This window comes from Amblyomma mixtum, chromosome 3, assembly GCF_055824585.1.
Source record: "Amblyomma mixtum isolate Tamu chromosome 3, ASM5582458v1, whole genome shotgun sequence".
Classification (NCBI taxonomy): domain Eukaryota; kingdom Metazoa; phylum Arthropoda; class Arachnida; order Ixodida; family Ixodidae; genus Amblyomma; species Amblyomma mixtum.
Window position 1 is genome coordinate 1,666,789 of NC_143014.1, and position 21,874 is coordinate 1,688,662.

The window sequence follows — 21,874 nt, forward strand, 5'->3', positions numbered from 1 at the left end:
CCTGAAACCATTGTTATCGAAACTAATCCCACCAGATTTAGGCAGCTAATAACAGACCACTTGAACCAACTATAGCTACTTCTCTCGCGATGCTCTGCCTGCAATTTCAACTGCTTGTGCCATTGCGACACCCCCCTCCCGCCCACAAGTGTTTTCCCACTTATTTAATTTCCGTACATTCTAATGTTTAATTTTATATACTACTGCTTTGGCTTATATATTCTGTACTATTTGAATTACCTGACGCTAATTGCTCGTCAAACTTGTTATTGTTATTTTTTGTTATGCTTTTTTATGTTTACATGCCGTTGTATGACCGTTTCACACCACTGTCTTCCCCCCCCCCCCTTATGTAATGTCCCAGACGGGATCTTTAAGGGTTCAATAAATGACGATGATGATGATGTTGATGATGCTGAAAACACTAAGGAAAACACACACTAGGCACGCGTAAAGCAAAACGGATAAAAAGGAGAGAGTTCATCGGCCACAAAGCGTCCCAGGTGGTGCGGGAACGCCTTCCAGGTAGCACAGACGCGGGTTGGCGAGTTGCGATGAGAGCCAGGTGATGAGGAACGGAGATGGATACGGGAGACGCTGACGAACTCCTGTCAGTCGCCCCCAAGAACTGGGCAGCTGCAGCAGGAAAACTGTAGCCGGGTCCTGTCGACGGCGTTCCACAAACACAGTAGGCTTGTGCAGCCTATCCAACGAAACCTTGGCTGCTGCCTCTTCCGACCTCGAAATGGATGCAGTAGGCCGGCGTCGCTGATTCAGGGAGGTCCACGGCAGCACAGAGCCGAAGTCTGACGGCTGCCACCTCCACGCTTCAGTGAGGCTTAATGGTCTTGCGTCGGTGATCCAAGGGAAGTCATTGGCAGCTCGAACCCAACGTCCGACCGCTGCCACTTCCACGCTTGAACGACCAGACTTGTGCTGCGGTGTCTTCCTCAACACCTAGGTGTGCTGACACGTAGCTCTACGCTCCTCGTGCCTGCCTCGCGCACACCACTCGCACCCGCACACGCGCAACGCGGGGCTTGCACGTGCGGCGCTCCGCTCTCCTACCCACCACTGCCGACACGCCGCGTTCAAAAAAAAAAAAACCCTTGACAGTCAAGTGTGCACATGACACTATGCAATATGAACCAACTAGCCCAGCAGTTTGCACTCCTAAAAAAAGAAAACAACGAGAAAAACACACTCGACACGCAGAGAACACTGAAGATAAAAGGAAATAGTTCGCCAGATACAGAGCGTCCCAGGTAAAGCGGGAATGCCTTGCAGGCAGCAAGGAAGGACGCGGGTTGATGACTTGCGATGCGTCGCTGGCGTTGCGTCGAAGGAAGCGGTGGTAGCGAGCCAGGTGGTGAGGAGCGGAGATGGACACTGGAGACGCTGATGAACTCCTGTCAGCCGTCCCCAAGAACTGGGCAGCTGCCGCAAGAAAACCGTTGCCGGGTCCCGTCGACGGCGTCCCAAAACACTGTAGGCTTATGCAGCCCATTGAAGGAAGCCTTGGCAGCAGGGACCCTCAATCCATCGGCTCCACTTCCCAACTCCAAAGGGACGCAGTAGGGCTGCGTCAGAGATCCAAGGGAAGTCTCTTGCAGCACAAACCCGACGTCCGACGGCTGCCACCTCTACGCTTGAATGAGATGCAGTAGGCTTGCGTCGTTGATCCAAGGGAAGTCTCCGGCAGCACGGACCCAACGTCCTGCGGCTGCCACCTCCACGCTTGATTGACCAGACTTCCACTGCAGTGTCTTTCTTCACATCTCACTTTACTGACATGTCAGCTCTGCGCTCCTCGTGCCCGCCTAGCACACCCCATTCGCGCGCGCACACCCGCAACGCGGTTAATATATGCAAAGCAGGTTAATATATGCAAAGTACCTGGGCTCCAAAGTAAATTTGGGGGAATTCCGTGGAATTGGAACCCTTCGAATGCGAGACGGGAACGCTACCCATAGGTCACAAACGCTCGTTGGGTTATAGCGGTGGACCTGCTGAATATTGTTTGATCGAGTGCGGTTTGTTAAGGACATGTACTGATGCGTGCATAGTGAATTATGAGTATGGTGATTAGTAATTAGCTAATTTCGTTTCTTCGTGCGTCCGTGTTTTTTGTGCTGTTTCTTCCTTTTAAATGCATTACCAACTAGACAGGAGCCTTGCTCTTCTGAATTAAACCAGACTAATTCGATTTCTGAGATGGTTCATTGTACTTGAACGGTTTGATGCGTGAGTATGTGGGATCAATCAAAGTGTAGGTGTGATTCGGGCATCCCTAATCGGTGATAGAGAGAGAGAGGTATAAACACACCATTGCTATACTACTTGGACACTAGGACTCGTCCATCCGTCGCGGAGTCTGCTGAGGGGCTCTGCGATCCCGTTCGCCTGCAGAAACGGACGACCCCGGTAACGCTATCGCGGCTATTCTATGGGCGTACCCGCGTACCGTGCGTACCCGCGTACCAACCACCACTGCGGACCCGCGTCCCAACAACCGCTGTGTACCGCTGGGGACCCCCTCCCAACAACCACTGCGTACCACTGCGGACCCACGTCCCAACAACCACTGCGGACCCGCGTCCCAACAACCACTGCGTACCACTGCGGAACCGCGCACCAACAACCACTGCGGACCCGTGTCCCAACAATCACTGCGGACCCGCGTCCCAACAACCACTGCGGACCCGCGTCCCAACAACCATTGCGGACCCGCGTACCAACAAGAAGAAGAAGAAGAAGAAGAAGTTTATTCACATCACATTACATGATGCAGGAAGCCTGCAGAAAAAGCTGCCAGAAGCCAGCTTGACAGGGCCGCAGGCCCCCTTTCATTGGCAGTTGGCGGAATGTCGTAAAAAAAAGTTTACCACTGCGGACCCGCGTAACAACAACCACTGCGGGCACGCGTACCAACAACTACTGTGGACCCGCGTCCCAACAACCACTGCGGACCCGCGTCCGAACAATCACTGCGTCCCCACGTCCCAACAACCACTCTGGACCCGCGTCTCAATAACCACTGCGGACCCGCGTCCCAACAACCACTGCGGACTCACGTCCCAACAACTGGACGGCAGCGTTGGGATAGAAGTCAGGTCTTCGCATCGCATAGCAGCGGATGGCAGTTGCAAGAGCTCCCACGCCGGAGGACCCGATGATGGCAGCTCTGTGAGTGTCCGACCTTTCTTCCCTGAGGCGTTTTGCCAGGCTTTTAAGGCGAAAGCCTTAAAAGCCTGGCACGGCACTCGCCTGTGGGACAGCATGGCTAAACGCCTTCTGCTGGTTTTGCAGGTCGTGTCGTGGTTTTCGGATGCGACAACGAACACTTCACATGGGCTACCATTCAACCTGCCGCATCATCTAGAAAGCAGCGTGACACAAGATGCAACTGCCTGCGTACTACCCGTGCACGCATTCCCGCTTGCACATCTGGAAAAGGTGACGGTGGAACTACGTTTTGCCGAGAAGAAACACCACCGGACAATTACGTCATCTACAGCGGATCTACAAAAGCGGCAGTCCTGCGCGGGCCTCTTCAGAGGGCACGGCACTCGCCTGTGGGACAGCATGGCTAAACGCCTTCTGCTGGTTTTGCAGGTCGTGTCGTGGTTTTCGGATGCGACAACGAACACTTCACATGGGCTACCATTCAACCTGACGGATCATCTAGAAAGCAGCGGGACACAAGATGCAACTGCCTGCGTACTACCCGTGCACGCATTCCCGCTTGCTCATCTGGAAAACGTGACGGTGGAACTACGTTTTGCCGAGAAGAAACACCACCGGACAATTACGTCATCTACAGCGGATCTACAAAAGCGGCAGTCCTGCGCGGGCCTCTTCAAAGGGCACGGCACGGCACTCGCCTGTGGGACAGCATGGCTAAACGCCTTCTGCTGGTTTTGCAGGTTAGTTCCTGGCATAATGTTCATTCTAACAGAAATGACAATAGATTTGTAGTAGTCCTGCCGTGCCCTCGCAGGTGTCGCGCAATTTTGAGTGATTGCTGGACAGTGTTGTTGTTGCTGTTGACGTCGGGTGATATTGAGGAGAATCCGGGGCCTACAACAGAGGAATACTTGCAGATGATTGTAAAGAATCAGGCAGACACGGATTGCAAATTGAAAGCTATTCAGGACGAAATCGGTGAGCTGAATGCAAGGACGGAAGGGTTATCGGACTTTCTAGCGGCATTCAAGGAAATGAGCACAAGAATTGATAACCTTGAGTCTATCATCAAAGAGCAAGCTAAAAAGTTAGTGGAATTTGAAAGCCGTGGCCGGCGTAACAATCTTTTAGTTTTTGGGCTCCCTGAACAAGCCACTGAGTCAGAGTTAGATCTGAGAAAAGCGGTTGTAGACAATATTTTCCACAAGGATCTTGGTGTCCAGGTTACTTCAGTCGAAAGAATTCATTGCCTAGGAAGAAAGAAAACAGGAGCTACTAGACCAGTAATTATGAAATTCCATGATTCCAGGGAAAAAGACAGCGTTCTTAAAAACTGCCACGAACTTAAAGGCACGTCTGTTAGCGTCAGCAATGACTACGCAAAAGATATTGTACAAGTTCGGAAGAATTTGTGGCAGTCTGCTGCTGTCGAACGATCTAACGGACAAAAGGTATCGCTGGTTCACGATAAACTGAAGATAGATGACCGTCTGTACTCTTCGGACGACACTCGAAACGAGCGTTTGCTCTGCCGGACCCAACGTAAGGGTGCTCGAAACACCCACAACGGATCGGAGACAGCAGATGACAGCCATAATGGATCACCTTTCAGAAGTGAAAGTAATTCATAGCTCAGGATAGTTCTGTTGAATGCTCGCAGCATTCTTAAAAGGTCACAGAATTGGAATTTTTATTGCTCTCAGAGAACCCGCATGTCGTTTGCATAACGGAAACATGGCTCAACAGTGATGTTTCTTCTGATTGCATTGTTCCTCCTGGCTACACAATGCTCAGATGGGATCGAGATTCCCGTGGGGGTGGTGTGGCCATTATTTTGAAGTCATCGCTCTCAGTTTCCATGATTACAAGCGAAATGCCGGAGTCAGTTTGGTGTAAAATTATGTTTTCTGGTGCTGCGTACGTCATAGGAGCAATTTACAGGCCACCGAATACTTCACCCGATTTTCTCGATAAGTTAAATGAGTTTCTTTTCAGTCATGTAACTAGGAGCACCCGCTGCAATGATCTTAAACCAATAAGCCCAACTCTCCACTCTCCTGAGTTTGATTCCTTCTTCATCGGGCCCTTTCTTTTTTGATGTTCTTCATGCTCTCCGCAATATTTCCCTGTGTGCTACGCTGCTTGCATCAGTTTCGTGATGTGCTCAGCTCATCATGTTCCAGCTCCTGTGTTGTGCTCTAACTTCGTGCTGTGTCAGCGCTGCCTGCGTTACAGGTCTGACCACCACCCCGGCCAGCTGCTCCGCAGCCACTGGGTACTAGGGCCGAGGGTTAATTGGGTTGTTCATAGAAGGTTGCGGTCAAGTACTACACCAGGGTGGCCAAATCCCGCTCTGGTGAGGAAGTGCGTTGTCGGTTCTATTCACCGAGATCAGGCCGCACCCTAGGCCTGTTCGTATAGATCCATCGACACATGGATATTCCACTTTCTAAAATAAAACCCGGTGGAGAATTGCAAACACCGTCTTGCTAGGGCTAAGCCTAAGCGCGAGGCCCAGAGACCGAGCGTCACTAAAAATGGGGCCAAAAAAGGCTAGCGCCCCAAAAAAGGGAGCCGGCGAGGACCGCGACCGCGCGCGGGAGGGCGATGAAACGGCCCACCTGAGTGTCCCAGCACCGCAGGCCAGACAAACCGAGTGTTTTCCCGGTGAGGGCAGGCGCCGCGGCCAACTGCAGCAGGGCGATGGGTGGAGCATCCCAAGCTGCCGAAACGGTCGAAAAACCGCCGACCAGCCGGAAGAACCGGCAGCGATGATCACAGGAACGGCAGCGGTGGCCGCAGGAGATGCCGGGACCGCCGGCCCCAGCTGAAGAAAGACAAGACCTAGTCAAATTACGGAGCTGAGGAGACAACAGATCAAGCAGCGTCTTCGTCTTCTCATGGTAAAGCCGGTTTTAGGTGAATGGAGGTCAGGTGAGCACCAGGAACGCTTCAAGGAAATGATTCTCTGCCGTCTCCCAATAGGCCACACACACCAACGCTTAACTCCTTGCTAACAAAACAAAACAAACCTGTTTGCGAGGAATGCAGAGATGAACTTACCGTTAACCACATTTTATTCTCTAGTGCGGAACTGGAAAAACTAATAGAAAAGTACTTCACTGAATTTTTTCATGAATGCATTCCTTTTCACCCAACACTACTTTTAGACGATAATGTCATTGTTAACATACCTTCTCTTTTTAGCTTTTTAAAAGAAGCAGGCGTACTTGAAAAACTGTAAATTTTGATCCGCTAGTTCCCTTTAATAGATGATACACCTCAGCGGCTCTCATTCTTGAGAAGAAGGCTGAGGTTTTTATTTAAGTGGTTGGGAGCCTCGGGATCCTTGCCCATGCAAGGATAGGTGCTGAGAGTACCTGATCTTCTTAAGACTTTTAACATTAGCCATGTCTAAATTTCTTTTCTTCCGTTATTACTAGGTAGTACAGTTTTATTAGGCCATCTACACCAGCGATGATTTTTAACATTTCTGAAAATTCTACAGAAAACTTTATCTATACCTTGAGCTTGGCGCATGATGGCCTTAGCCGCCTATGTGCCCTAAAACGCAACAAAACACAGTTCTGAATATGTAGAGTGGTTAAGGTTTCATTCAGCCCCTGCTAACTTATGGCTCTGGTCTCCGAGGCCACTATATGTTTTATTGCCCATAGTGTGAATTTTCTTCCAAAAACGGAAGTGTAGGTGATTATCTGAGCGTCAGTGAGTGATAGCACCAGCTGTAAATTTCAGTGTGTTCTGATATGCCTGCATATATTAACTGTGAATTCATTTCCTATTATTAAACAGCAGGAAGCTTGTGCCTGCGATGGCATTTCTGGGTGCTTTCCATTGTCGGAGCCTTTTGATACAGTTTAAATTCCTGGAGAAAGGCCTGGACATGACGCAAAAGCTATGCACTATAAATTTTAGTGTACCGCTCCTGGAAAACAATGAAAAGCTTCAGGCTAAATGTGAAATAATACCAAGGCCAACTTACACATCTAAAGAGTTGTCTCCGCTCATGTGGTAATGATTTAGTCATACACACAAAATTATATAGACCACATTATAATGAATGTACCTGTTATTCACGTTCACAGCTTCTTTCATGCTAGATCTCTGCATCATACCTGTGCAAAAAGCTTTAGTTACGGACCGGTCTTCACTAACAGACTGCATTAAGTACGCAAGCAGCATAGAACAATCGCCTTTTAAAGCACTAGTTTTGCTTGAGCAAATTACAAACCTCGACTTTTTATATATAAGTATAGTGCTGCTTCAACTAATGCTTGCAGCATATTCAGCAGTAGTAATTCTATGAATTACGTTTTGCCGGCACAGTAGAATGCAACGTTTATAGAATAGCACGTGTGTGTGCACGTGTATTCGTGCTTTCTTTTGTCCCGTTGTCTTCGCGCAGTTCTGTTTTGCTCTAACCATGACCCGACTAGCCCAACGTCATGTCTTACTTATATAACATCTTTTCAGATGATCGGCGTAATGAAATTGTAAACCCTGACTGACAGAATGCAAGAATGGCTATTAAAACAGTTGCCCTCCATGTCACGTGTAGGCCACGTGATCTTAATTAAATTTTAAATTCACTCCAATGTGAAATTAAATCTAATATGCGTTTAATTTATTTAATTTATTCTACCCTCAAGGCCCGAGGGCATTGAAGAGGGGAGTGGTTGTAGTGGTTGAGTACAGGGAGTTTCATTTCTAATTCTACAATGGTAGCTAAGGCGGAACAAAAACGCTGATGGGCGATGATGGAGGCTGTACTTCGAGAAGGTGGTTACAGTGCTTTGCTGTTCGTGGAAGGAAAGACTCAGCTGCGCATTTTGTTTTAAAGAGAGGAATGCTGATTTTATGCGCATGATCAACTCGTGATGAAACATATGACGGAGGAAGTATAAGATCGCGGTGCAGTCTAGGGTTATGATACATTATTTTATGAATTAAGCAAAAGTGAGCGTGCTTTCGACGGCTAGCAAGAGGTGGTAACTGTAATGTATTCTTCATAGAGGTTGCGCTAGCGCTACGGTTACAGTTCTGAAGGATGAAACGTGCCGAGTTATTCTGAATTATTTCAAGGGAACTGATCAGGTTTTCCGCGAAGGGATCCCAAATGGACGCAGCATATTCCAACTAACTACGAACGAGAGATTTATAGAGTAGAAGTTTCAAGGAGGTGGGGGCAGAGAAAAAGTTACGGCGAAGGTAGTCGAGGGCACGGTTGGCGTTGTTAATCACTGAATTGATGTGGAAAGACAAAGTTATATCCCTTGTGATGTGAACGCCTAAATAGCGGTATGAAGACACTTGTTTTAGTTCGATGTTATCTAGATGATAAGAAGTGGGGTGTGTAGAAATGTGTGACACACGTAGTACTTTACATTTGGTTTGATCTGAATTACTAGAAATTATTCGCATCAGCGAACACATTCCTACACAAATAGGAAGTGAGAACACTGCAATGAAGATTAACAGTCCCACACAGCTGCACATCACATTAAGCTTTACACGCATAACCGGTGCTAGTCATATTATCTTGGTAGCATGCTACCCTGCCAAGCATTAATTACCATAGCTCTGCGTGATTTTTTTCAGAGATTTCCAGCAGCATGAATTGTAGGCAGCGCCCCTCAAACTAATTCAATATGAAATCTTTGCTCAAGTGGAGCCTACTTTTGCAGAAAGAAAACTGCATTGATACTTCCCGCAATAAAAAGAGGTCACAACTATTCAAACCATTACTCAAAACTTTCCTCACAACTAAGTCCTTGAAAACACTGAACAGCTCCAAAATCTTTGTAATAGAATGGTTGCAGTTGCACAACACAGCATACTATGTTCATTGATGAACATCAAGCAATGATGAACTTGCAACAGAGTGTTCGAGATCACTGCGGTAACCCGCACTGGAGTAATGCGAAAGCAATGATGCCTCCCCATTTCAAGTTGCTTTTTTGTGTTCTTGGTTAGCCGAGTGTGGCACGTGCTGGTTTCTAAGTAAGCCGAGTGCAACGCGTGTCGGTGTTTTAGGTAAGCCGAGTGCGACCCGTGCTGGCGTACTAAGTAAGCCAAGTGCGACACGTGCTGGCGTTCTAAGTAAGCCGAGTGCGACACGTGCTGGCGTTCTAAGTAAGCCCAGAGCGAGGCGTGCTGGCGTTCTAGGTGAACCGAGTGCGACACGTGCTGGGCTTCCAAGTAAGCCGATTGCGACACGTGCTGGCGTTCTAAGCCGAGTGCGAGGCGTGCTGTCGTTCTAGGTGAGCCGAGTGCGACACGTGCTGGGGTTCCAAGGAAGCCGAGTGCGAGGCGTGCTGGCATTTTAAATAAGCCCAGAGCGACACGTGCTGGCGCTCTAAGCCGAGTGCGAGGCGTGCTGTCGTTCTAGGTGAGCCGAGTGCGACACGTGCTGGCATTCTAAGTAAGCCCAGAGCGAGGCGTGCTGGCGTTCTAGGTGAGCCGAGTGCGACACATGCTGGGCTTCCAAGTAAGCCGAGTGCGAGGCGTGCTGGCGTTCTGAGTAAGCCGAGTGCGAGGCATGCTGGCATTCTAAGTAAGCCCAGAGCGACACGTGCTGGCGTTCTAAGTAAGCCGAGTGCGACACGTGCTGGAGTTCTAAGCCGAGTGCGAGGCGTGCTGTCGTTCTAGGTGAGACGAGTGCGACACGTGCTGGCATTCTAAGTAAGCCCAGAGCGACGCGTGCTGGCGTTCTAGGTGAGCCCAGTGCGACACGTGCTGGCGTTCCAAGTAAGACGGATGCGACGCGTGCCGGCGTTCTAGGTAAGCCGAGTGAAGGCACTGCGACAACCTGTATTGGAGTAATGCGAAAGTATTGATGCCTCCTTGGCAGGTCGGAATGTTACTCCCTCAACACCTTCAAACTCACTGGTAACTTTTTTGATACACACATATTTGATAACACATATAATTGATCATTAACACGCATCGAACACTTACAGTTACTTATAGATAAATTATTGATCACTAATCGATACCTTATCGATCACATATCTATTACTCCTCGACTATTACCATTCGTTGTCACCCCCGTATCGTACCTTATCGATCAGTCATCAATACCTTATCAATCACTTATCAATCGCTTATCGGTCACTTATCAGACACTGATAAATCACAAAGAAAACACGTATCAATTCGTCATCGATCACTCAATCATCTCAATGAGAGAATTTGTGCAAATCGTCTCATTCCCACAACGCTTCTTTTCAAACTTTGAAATATAGCGCCGCGGGTTTGGCTCCGCCCGCACTTCCGGTCACGTGGTACGGCACTTCCGGCTGTTCAAATTTCAAGCCATATTCGCCAGACCGCACCCACTTTTCATCACTTTTTTGCTCTAATTAATGAACTAATGATCCGATCGGAACCAAATTTTTTGCCCGGCATCCTCACTTCAGCCCCTTTCGATTATAGCCACTTTTTAGGCGATGTCTCTTCAAAGTTGCCCGCAACTGTTGCCGACACGTTTGCGGACATGAAACCTTCGACATAGCCAATAAAGGCTTTCGCCTTAATGTCACAATTACATAATAACATACATACCATACAGTTCCAGTCTCGGCCACTTGTGCGGTTTCGAAGAAGCCTGGTTGAACTTTGGTACAAGGAGTGACAGTTCTTGCGCACCTTTGCATCCCTCCTACTGCCAGGTGCACTGCAGTAGAGGCATCATTGATAGCATTAGTGTAATGGTTACTGATAACTTATACGCTCATTAAACCACATAGAGGCAGCACACATGCTCAAAAAACAACAGGAACATTTTGACAATGAGAAACTACAACTTTTAAATCGAAATTTTATCCATTACAGCACTTGCCACACATTTATAAGAGGCGTAATTGACGCAGTGCACTACAACGTGTTGCGCAAATAAACGCGCGCCCTAGAATGCTTCTCCCAGCAGGACGGCCGCATTGTTCGAGTTCAACTTTCGCAACGAAATGGAATTTGGTTGGCAGAATTGTTTTATACCATGTTTGTTTGGGTTACTTACCTGATTCGATTCGAAAAAGTAGGATATTCACATCGTCTGCGGCGACGATGAAGGAAATTAAGTCGCTCTGCCAGCCATCGCACCGGTGACACCATTTCGTTTGTCCGCGGTGGAGATGCGGCAAGCAAGAGGGGTCGGCTTGTTTTCCAAAAGGTTTGAAGAAGCTTTTTCTACTGCTTTATTGTTGATCCCAGTAAACGTAGTTTGGCCAAAACTCCACTAAATTTCGTCTTTGGTCAAGGAAAGTCATCAAATATCCCGCAATAATCCCATCTGCTCAATCTCCACGGTCGACAAACGAGATGGCGCCACCGGTGCCATCGCTGACAGGAAGGCTTGACTTCCTGGGCCGTCGCCGCAGGCGATCCGAATATGCGACTTTTAAGCATGAAATGCTTTTAGCTCCCGTTGTCGGCAGTGTGGTGACGTCAAGCCAAGACCGAGAGCCAACATCCGGGCACTGAATTCTACTCATCCGGGCAGTGAAACGAGAGCATCCAGGCACCGTACGAGATTTAACGAGACTCTATAAGCCCTCCTACAGGACCGGCATACAAGCGCCGGTAGCTTCGCGCCGAACGGCTGGTGGCGTTCCTCCCTTCCTGCACGGTGCGGTTCGGGTGTCCACCGAGATGACAGAGAATTACTGTGTAATTTCCTTTCCTCAAAAAGCGTCGCGTTCAAAGGGCAAGGCATCGCGCCGAACGGGTGGTGGCGTCCAGTGTACTGCCTGGCAGTACTACAACACGCTGTCGCGTTCCACTCCTAAAGGCGAAGCTTAAGCGTCAATAATTAGCAGCTAATTAGTATTCAGTCATTAATCAGTAATTAGTCACTAATTAGTAGTTTCATCAATTATGTGTGACGTAATCCAGTAGTGACGTCACGAGTGTCACATAGGCAAAGTGGTGCGGAAAACGCTTTCGCCTCTACGCACTTTAGACAGTTTCGAACGCGCTGCATATACATTCTCGTCAGGCCTGCGTCTCGTAGTGTCCGCGTACGCTTCGTGTTGTGCCCGTAAACATTTCATGCTTACTCTACTCTCGGTTACGGGAGAGGCGGAAATTTTTTAAGCATGAAATGCTTTTAGCTCCCGTTGTCGGCAGTGTGGTGACGTCACGCCGAGACAGAGAGCCATCATCCGGGCACTGAAATCCACTCATCCGGGCACTGAATTCCACTCATCCGGGGGCTCTGAAAAAAGAACATCCGGGCACCGTACGAGACTTAACGAAGATTCAACGAGACTCTCGAAGCCCTCCTACGGGACCGGCATAAAAGCGCCGGTTGCTCTCCAAACAAGTCACAAAAAATAACTGCTTGCAGTGTCTTCTCAATTTTTATCAAGATATCAATCAGTCGAGCTGTGCATTTGATAATGCACGGAATTATAATTTCGGATTTCTAATAACGCGTGCAAAAAGCACATACATGCCACAATACACTTCGTTGTCATACGTGATCTGTTAGGGGCTTTGAGAGAAGGCCGCTTAGAGAAAGAGGGGAGCTCCAGGGCGAGAAGGGCTTTCGGCTGAAAAGCTGCTTTCGCGCGCTCCCCAAGGATGGCGCTGCGGTCCTACACTCACGCATGTAAAAGACCGGCCGCAGGGCCTTCATGCCCTTTCCCCCTCTGGCAGACAGATGTATACACGCTCGCGGAGTATTCGAACGCGCTGCATATACATTCTTGTCAGGCCTGCGTCTCGTCGTGTCCGCGTACGCTTCTGCATCGTCCTGGATTTCAATGCCGCCACCGTCACAGCTGCTTAAGCCGAGCAATGAAGCCTGTGTTAGGCCCGTAAGCATTTCATGCTTACTCTACTCTCGGTTACGGGAGAGGCATTTTTTTATCGATTCAGGAAAGTAGCCCAAGCAAATGAAGCGAGAAACAATTCTGCCCACTAATTGCCATTTCTGTGCTACATTTCAGCTTGAAAAATCCATCCGTTTAGCTGAGAGATGCATTCTACCGCGTGCGTTTATTTCCGCAACAGTCGGTAGTTTATACCAGAGAGCCGCTGGCACAGTAAGCCTAGACAAATTTCTACAGCACAATGGCTGAGTACCAGTGATTTGTCACTAAGTGCATAACGTAACATATTTTCTTACAAACGCAGCTGCAGAAAGAAGAAAACTATACTGTTACTGCTTACGAATTGACAATATTCCTAACCAAATTTTTTTCGTCGACAGATTACCACAACGCTATGAAACAGCGCGCGTCCTGCCTATGTCACCTCTTTTTGCACTCTTGTATTAAGGTGAAAGCCTTTAATGCCTCATACTGTAGTTAGCAGACGCGTCGGCAGCCGTGTCGACAGACGCGTCGGCAGATTCGTCCGCCTTTCGGCGTCACTGCTTAAAAGGCTCAAGGTGCCAGCATGAATAAAGGCGCATCTAGTGAATGCATGCGCTTCATAAATGAAATAAAAGGAGTAAAGTCAAGAAAAGAAAAGTAAAAAATAAAAAAATAAAATAAACAAAAATAAAAACAGAATAAAATAAGATGTGAAAATAAAAATTTAAAAAAAACAATAAAATTAAGAAAAGAGCAAAAAATAAATAAATAATAAAATATGAAAAATAAAAAGTAAATAAAAACAAACACTGGCCAGGAAACGCTTTCACCTTGCAGCAATTTAGAGAGCCAAAGTGCCCCCTGAATTTTTGTCTGGGTTCACTTCAGCGCTCAATCCTTGTGAGAGAGTGAGACTAAGCTTGATGTCACTCTGAGAGAGTGAATTGGATAATACGCAAGCCTATAAGCTGTTGCTGTTATGGAGAATAAAGATTTGGTTCTGGGCTAATTGGTTGATTGTTTTTCGTCGATAGATTGCCACAGTGGTATGGAACACGGACAAAAGAAGACATGCAAGATAGAACAAGTGCTGTTTTACCAAGAAATCGAGGCGGAAAGCTGGGCTGGTTGGTTTGTCATAGTTAATTAAAAGACTAGCGCATAAATCTAGGACAAAGACAGAGAAGGAGACAGGACGAGCGCTAAACATCAACTGAAGGTTTACTAGAACAAACAGGTACCTAAAAACACTTCAGTGGCACATGCGCACACTGGATTACAAAGAGCTCAAACTAATCAAGAAGTGGCAAACTGTTTCGAAGATACATGGTTTTTTTCCTGGTCAGGGCAAGTGACGTCGTGCTAACACACTTGTCACCTTCCCTGTTGATGTGATAAGCCTCACAAATCTCACGACCTAACCTAGTGCCTCCCCTACCAAGCACACACGTGGCATCAAACGCCGGCACGCACACGCACCGCTTACAATACGTAGCCAAATGGCTGCCCCCCGCCAATGAATCCACCAGCGTTCGATGCTCTCGTAGCCGTTCATTTAGGCAGCGTCCAGACTGTCCCACGTAGCATCTACCGCAGGAGTGGGGGATGCGGTATACAATGCCAGCAGTGCACGGAACGAACTTGCACTCGTGGTTTACGGCGCATGCCGCTTTCCTCTTCTCATTGACGGCTTTGCACATGCGCACCAGCTTTTCGGGGGCGGTGAACATGACGTCCACACCGCACTTCCCTCCAACCTTCCTCAGCCGGTGCGAAAGCTGGTGCACGTACGGTATGGCCGTACGCCTGAGCCTTTTGGCACTTTCTCCGGCGGCCACGCCAGGGCGGACACCTGCCCTGACTTCCTTCAAGAGGCATTCCGCCACAGCCATCACTGTGTCGTTAGGGAAACCGGCCGTTTTCAACCGGTGCACTTGCGCTTGCAAGCTGCCCTCAATCTTATGCTGGCAGGAATTCTCGAGAGCACTCCGCAGGCAACTTTTTGCTATTCCCCGTTTTGCTAATTTAGAATGGGCCGAATTATACGCTAAAATTTTTTTTTGTGCGAGGCTGGTACGACCAACAGATGTGCCCAGTGCCAAAGAACAAACATAGCTCGAGGAACTGGAGGCACCCGTCCACTGGAACTTCATGCGTGAACCTCAGCTTGCCAGAACAATCACCGAAAATCTCTAGAACACTTTTTACAACCTGTGGTTTGTCGCTCTCGTTGTTAACATGCATAAACGCAATAAAGTCATCCACGTACCTAAAACACTTCACAACACGCTTTTCGTCTTCTATGCACACTGCAACGCGCTTGTCAAACTGTCCTAAAAAGATTTCACTAAGAATCGGGGCTATGCAAGACCCTACGCAAATGCCATCTTTTTGCACAAACAATCGGTGATCAAAACAAATGTAAGTGGATGAGAGGTAACACTTAACTAAGGCTACAAAGTCATTTACCGAAACCCCGCTATTATTCTGAAACTTGACAGCCCCCCAGGTTTGAATCCGCTCTCTTACTGCATCTAACAGCTCTTTTTGTGGTATGGAACAGAATAGCTCCTCAACATCTACTGAAAACGCCAAATTAGCTCCTGAAGCACGACCTTGCGCTGCCAACAATTCTATCACATTGCGCACTCGAAAAGGGTCTTCTACGTCTAGTTGGCTAAGGTGCTCTTGTAGGTATTTTGGCACCAGGCCTTGCCAGGCTTTCTTCTCTGATACAATAGCTTTGAGAGGCATGCCTTCTTTGTGTGTTTTCGCGGAAAAGAATACGTTCAGCCCCTGCATATTCGCTGCTTTTAGAGACTTATGAAGTCCTGTCAAATTGATCTGTTCGCAAAGCTTTAATGCCTCAGCCTTTACTTTCCTGCCAGATCTTTTTAGGAGAACAAAGTTCTTGTCAATGGCCTGCATAGCCTTTTCATGATACAATGTTTTCGGCAACACGGCGAATCCCCCCTCTTTATCAGCCGTCAACAAAGAAAGATTATTCCTCTAGAGGTAATGAACTGTATGTACGGGACATCAATGCAATCAAGGCGGAAAGCTGGGCTAGTTGGTTTGTCATAGTTAATTAAAAGTCTAGCGCATAAGACTAGGACAAAGACAGAAAAGGAGACAGGACGAGCACTAAACATCAACTGAAGGTTTACTAGAACAAAGAGGTACTTAAAAATACTTCATTGCGCACACTGGGTTACAAAGAGCTCAAACTACTCAAGAGTCGGCTAACTGTTTCGAAGATACATGGTTTCTTTCCTGGTCACGGCAAGTGACGTCGTGCTAACACACTTGTCACCTTCCCTGTTGATGTGATAAGCCTCACAAATCTCACGGCCATCGGGCCTTGTTCTTCCTTCTTTTATGTGTAGTGATCCTTCAGTTACCTATGTGAACCTAACAGCAATAACTACTTATCGGGCAAGAGTGCTATCCTTCGCCCTCAAGAATGGACTGGTACCGCCTGATGTGCAAGCCTTCTTCCATCCCTGCCAAGCGTCCGTGCGACATACTAGAAGAATCACCAAGATCTTCCGTGCCGAACTATGGAGACACATCCGGTATTTCCAGCTGTGCTTGCGTGTGGATGCCGCGACCAAGACAAGCTGCAAGATAACCGGTGATGCAATGATCAGGACTTGGGCTAGGGAGGCAGCTAATGTTACCGAGTTCCTGTGGTCTTGTGGGCTGCCAACTCTGTGTGCTTGGAAAAAAGCGGAAGAGGACTCTCAAAATGTTCCTAAGAAGGAAGTGTTGTGTTTAGCAGAATGTGGTCTCCCTGATAAAGTTCGAAGCGTTTTGAGCTGCGGGCCTAAATTTTGTAATGAGGTTAACGAGACCCCGCTCGGTCTCCTTACCATGGTTAGGAAAGTAGGGCAATGTGCAGATGTGGAAGAGAAAGCTAGATGTATTTCCGAAGGTGTCGACTGCTTGTTAAGTAAAAAACCATGTCCACGTGTGGAAACGCTAGCCGTGAGCAATACAGTTCATTACCTCAAGAGGAATAATCCTTCTTTGTTGACGGCTGATAAAGAGCGGGGATTCGTCGTGTTGCCGAAAACATTGTATCATGAAAAGGCTATGCAGGCCATTGACAAGAACTTTGTTCTCCTAAAAAGATCTGGCAGGAAAGTAAAGGCTGAGGCATTAAAGCTTTGCGAACAGATCAATTTGACAGGACTTCATAAGTATCTAAAAGCAGCGAATATGCAGGGTCTGAACGTATTCTTTTCCGCGAAAACACACAAAGAAGGCATGCCTCTCAGAGCTATTGTATCAGAGAAAAAAGCCTGGCAAGGCCTGGTGCCAAAATACCTACAAGAGCACCTTAGCCAACTAGACGTAGAAGACCCTTTTCGAGTGCGCAATGTGATAGAATTGTTGGCAGCGCAAGGTCGTGCTTCAGGAGCTAATTTGGCGTTTTCAGTAGATGTTGAGGAGCTATTCTATTCCATACCACAAAAAGAGCTGTTAGATGCCGTAAAAGAGCGGATCGAAAGCTGGGGGGCTGTCAAGTTTCAGAATAATAGCGGGGTTTCGGTAAATGACTTTGTAGCCTTAGTTAAGTGTTACCTCTCATCCACTGACATTTGTTTTGATGACCGATTGTTTTTGCAAAAAGATGGCATTTGCATAGGGTCTTGCATAGCCCCGATTCTTAGTGAAATCTTTTTATGACAGTTTGACAAGCGCGTTGCAGCGTGCATAGAAGACGAAAAGCGTGTTGTGAAGTGTTTTAGGTACGTGGATGACTTTATTGTGTTTATGCATGTTAACAACGAGAGCGACAAACCACAGGTTGTAAAAAGTGTTCTAGAGATTTTCGGTGATTGTTCTGGCAAGCTGAGGTTCACGCATGAAGTTCCAGTGGACGGGTGCCTCCAGTTCCTCGAGCTATGTTTGTTCTTTGGCACTGGGCACATCTGTTGGTCGTACCAGCCTCGCACAAGAAAAAATTTTAGCGTATAATTCGGCCCATTCTAAATTAGTAAAACGGGGAATAGCAAAAAGTTGCCTGCGGGGTGCTCTCGAGAATTCCTGCCAGCATAAGATTGAGGGCAGCTTGCAAGCGCAAGTGCACCGCTTGAAGAAGGCCGGTTTCCCTAACGACACAGTGATGGCTGTGGCGGAATGCCTTTTGAAGGAAGTCAGGGCAGGTGGCCGCCCTGGCGTGGCCGCCGGAGAAAGTGCCAAAAGGCTCAGGCGTACGGCCATACCGTACGTGCACCAGCTTTCGCACCGGCTGAGGAAAGTTGGAGGGAAGTGCGGTGTGGACGTCATGTTCACCGCCCCCGAAAAGCTGGTGCGCATGTGCAAAGCCGTCAATGAGAAGAGGAAACCGGCATGCACCGTAAACCACGAGTGCAAGTTCGTTCCGTGCACTGCTGGCATTGTATACCGCATACCCCTCTCCTGCGGTAGATGCTACGTGGGACAGTCTGGACGCTGCCTAAATGAACGGCTACGAGAGCATCGCACGCTGGTGGATTCATTGGCGGGCGGCAGCCATTTGGCTACGCATTGTAAGCGGTGCGGGTGCGTGCCGGCGTTTGATGCCACGTGTGTGCTTGGTAGGGGAGGCACTAGGTTAGGTCGTGAGATTTGTGAGGCTTATCACATCAACACGGAAGGTGACAAGTGTGTTAGCATGACGTCACTTGCCCTGACCAGGAAAGAAACCATGTATCTTCGAATAGTTTGGCACTACTTGATTAGTTTGAGCTCTTTGTAACGCAGTGTGCGCATGTGCCACTGAAGTGTTTTAAGTACCTGTTTGTTCTAGTAAACCTTCAGTTGATGTTTAGCGCTCGTCCTGTCTCCTTCTCTGTCTTTGTCCTAGTTTTATGCGCTAGTCTTTGAATTAACTGTTTTACTAAGGCTATAGCCTTGGTAAAACTAAGGCTATAGCGCCAGCCCTGTCTTGCACGGTTTCTTTTATTCATATAGCATAGAGCTGTGGTAATCTGTCGACGAAAGACAGTGAACCAACTATCCCAGACCAAAATCCTTATTGTTCTTAACAGAAAAATCTTAGAGACTAGCGTATTCTCCAATTCAGTCTGTTACAGTGCCATCAAACTTAGTCTCACTCTCTCATAAGGAGTGCACGGTGAATTGAAGAGAATACAAGAGCACAAAAAGAGGTGATATAGACTGTGCGCTTTTCTGATCTAATGTTTTGCCACCAAATAGCCCAGACCTTTACACTAGTAAAAAGAACTAAATAAATTCACTTTTCACTGTTAGTTCTCAGCCTGAGTGAACAGCAATTTATATATCAACTTCACACCATTAGCACGCGCACCTTGCCATTCAAATGCAGTAAAACTGCTGGCACGATAAGTCATTCTCTGGAGTAGCAAAGAATATTGCAAGGTGTAAGCAAAAATGGCCGCATGCTAGGAAACGCAGAACACAGATGAGCTGCTAATTTCTTTCCCATCAACATTTCACGTTTACTATTTAATCGTTTGCTTTCTACTCCATGGTAAAAAAAAATAATTGACGCCGTCCATTCAAAAAAGCGACCTTATAGAAGGAGTTGTCTTGTGGCGCTAAAATTATAACAGGATTACTGTCCAACTAGAATCAGTTACAGTGCTGCGGTAGATGTTAGCACTGCGCGCAATACGTACCGCAGAAGCGCGCACACTAATTTACTCGTCCCATTCTGAATGGAGACTGTGCTTTGGTCTTACTTGAGTGAATGGTCGTGCCCAGGGACAAATACGTAGCGTTGAGGACACGACCGGCACTGTTCTTGGGCACAGGAGACGAAGGATCGGAGCCTGCAACGGAGGAAGTCATGAGGAAGATGCTTGCACATTGCGCCGCTATGGTTGTGCGTCGTACACGAATAAGCTCCTTCCGGCCGCTATGCGACCGGCTCAAAACAAGAAATAGCAACAAGTAGCAGCTTGCGCACACAATCCATGATAAAGGATTTTTACTGAATACACCACAATTTGATGGCAGGCAACAACCTGTATGACCAAATGAAAAGGTCACTTACTTGTACGGTTGAAATTCGGCGCAAAGGATCCGTACAATGAGCGGCGCCGAGACGATTTGGCGTGCGCTGTTTCTTTCAGACGTTGACTCTTTCACGAAGCTGTCGCTCACTGCAGCGTCACACATCGATGAAGCGTGCACGATGAAGCAATCGTTGAGAACAACCGAACACAAAACGCACACGGACCAGTACAACACAAAAAGAGTAACGCGCGCCGCGACTCGCACGCACGACACCCTGCAAGAGAAGGAGCGCGGTAAACAGCGGCTTCGTCTTCGACTCTAGGGGAGCAAATAGCCAATCTAAATTGAGAGGCACTTGCCCTAAAGGGAGAAGGAAAAAACTAGAAACCAATGCTTCGCGGCTTGCTTTTTTTCGGCCGGAGGGCGCTTCTCTCTTTCCCTTTTCTCTGCTGACGGAGGGAACGTCTGTATTCTTAGCAGTGTTATAAGGTCAAGCCGCCCGCGTGCGGGCGACAGCCTTCGGTGCTTGCAGTGTGCAGGTTGCTTGCATTCTGCTTGCGTGCGCCTCTCTGCCATGCTCCCTGGCCATCTAGCACGTATTAGAGCGCAGCTCTTTGGCGTCCGTTCCTGGGTTTCGCGTCGTCGTCGGCGTTGTCGTCGGCCTCGTAACCAGCTCCGGCCCCCTTTCATCCCCCCAGCGCTAGCAGCGACCGACTGATACCGCTGGATGCCGCTGACGCCGCTAGAGAGTCAAGATAACGTGACTGCATAGAACACCGTCGCCGCCATGCAGAAAGAGGAGGAAAGGGTCCCCCCCCCCCTGTTCTTGTGTGGCGGATAGGGTGTTCTTCAGTTGCCGACGCGCCGGTTATTTCACGTAGGCCCCGGCACGTCGACGAATACGTGACCACCTTCCCACGGCTAGACCTGGTTCTTAGCGCTGCGGAAGCGAGGGTATCATATTGTTTGTGTCGGCATCGGCGGCGTTGTCCCTGAAACCAACTCCGCAGCTGGGGTTGACTCACTATCGAAAAGGTGAAACAGCTTATTTGCTGCGCTCAAATTTCGCATTAGGAAGTAACGTAATCGTCGGTAATTTTTTTTTGGCTGCTAACAGCTCTTTTGTTCTCGGAGACAACGAGCGCGGCGAGACTTGTCTTGTCATGGCTGTTCCTCCTGATCCCTGCAGTATGCGTTTGATGCTTCTAGGGTAGCCAGCTATCACGCAGTATAAAATACACAGATGCTGCCGTAATTCTGTTACGTATGCAACAGAATAGTTTTCAGAGTAGCTGCAGCTGAAAGTTCCGAGCATCGTTGGAAGTTCTCGTCAGCTCTCATTTACTGCCGCATACGGAAGGCACGGCGAAATAAATATCAATAAACTGCTCTTCCTGTACTTCGAAATCCCTCATAAAACTGGCTAAAAAAGTGATGATGTAACTGTTAGAGTATTATTGATTCCCCTGCAGATAAAATAACACTTTGTAATACTGATATGAAATTTCAACTTTCTTTGTTCTGTTCAGCTCTGTTCAAGAATAGCTTAGTTCGAGTGAAATAGATGCAGCTAAAGAAATATGGATTTATTAAAGCCGCAACGAGTGTTCAGAAGCTGCAGGCAAACAAAGGGGATTCTCGACATTTCAACCTTTGAAGAAGTTGGCACAGAAGAGGGTTTTAAACGACAGTCGACCACTGCTGATGCAACAGTTCTCACCTCTCATCACTTGAGTCCACGCGGAGTTGTCAAAATTGTTTTCAAATATGGGTCTACATAGCAGAAAGTGAGCACTGCCAGCGCTGCGCCAGCCCAAGCACGTGTTAAGACGCTTCAAGAGACGGGTGATTGGGTCGAT

General features: G+C 47.9%; 2 protein-coding genes across 2 annotated transcripts in view; both read right to left on the reverse strand.

Annotated features, from left to right (window-relative positions):
* Positions 1-21,874, reverse strand: part of LOC149349093 (synaptic vesicular amine transporter-like) — a 231,129-nt gene that overhangs the window by 37,338 nt on the left and 171,917 nt on the right. The window lies entirely within an intron of this gene.
* On the reverse strand, positions 1,413-20,225 carry LOC149349094 (uncharacterized). The gene is made up of 5 exons (XM_089578046.1): positions 20,053-20,225; positions 19,739-19,828; positions 10,771-10,882; positions 5,840-6,013; positions 1,413-1,580 (listed from the first exon to the last, which is right to left on the reverse strand). The coding sequence occupies exons 1-5, from the start codon at positions 20,175-20,177 to the stop codon at positions 1,413-1,415; spliced, it is 669 nt and encodes a 222-aa protein (XP_089434172.1). The 5' UTR covers positions 20,178-20,225.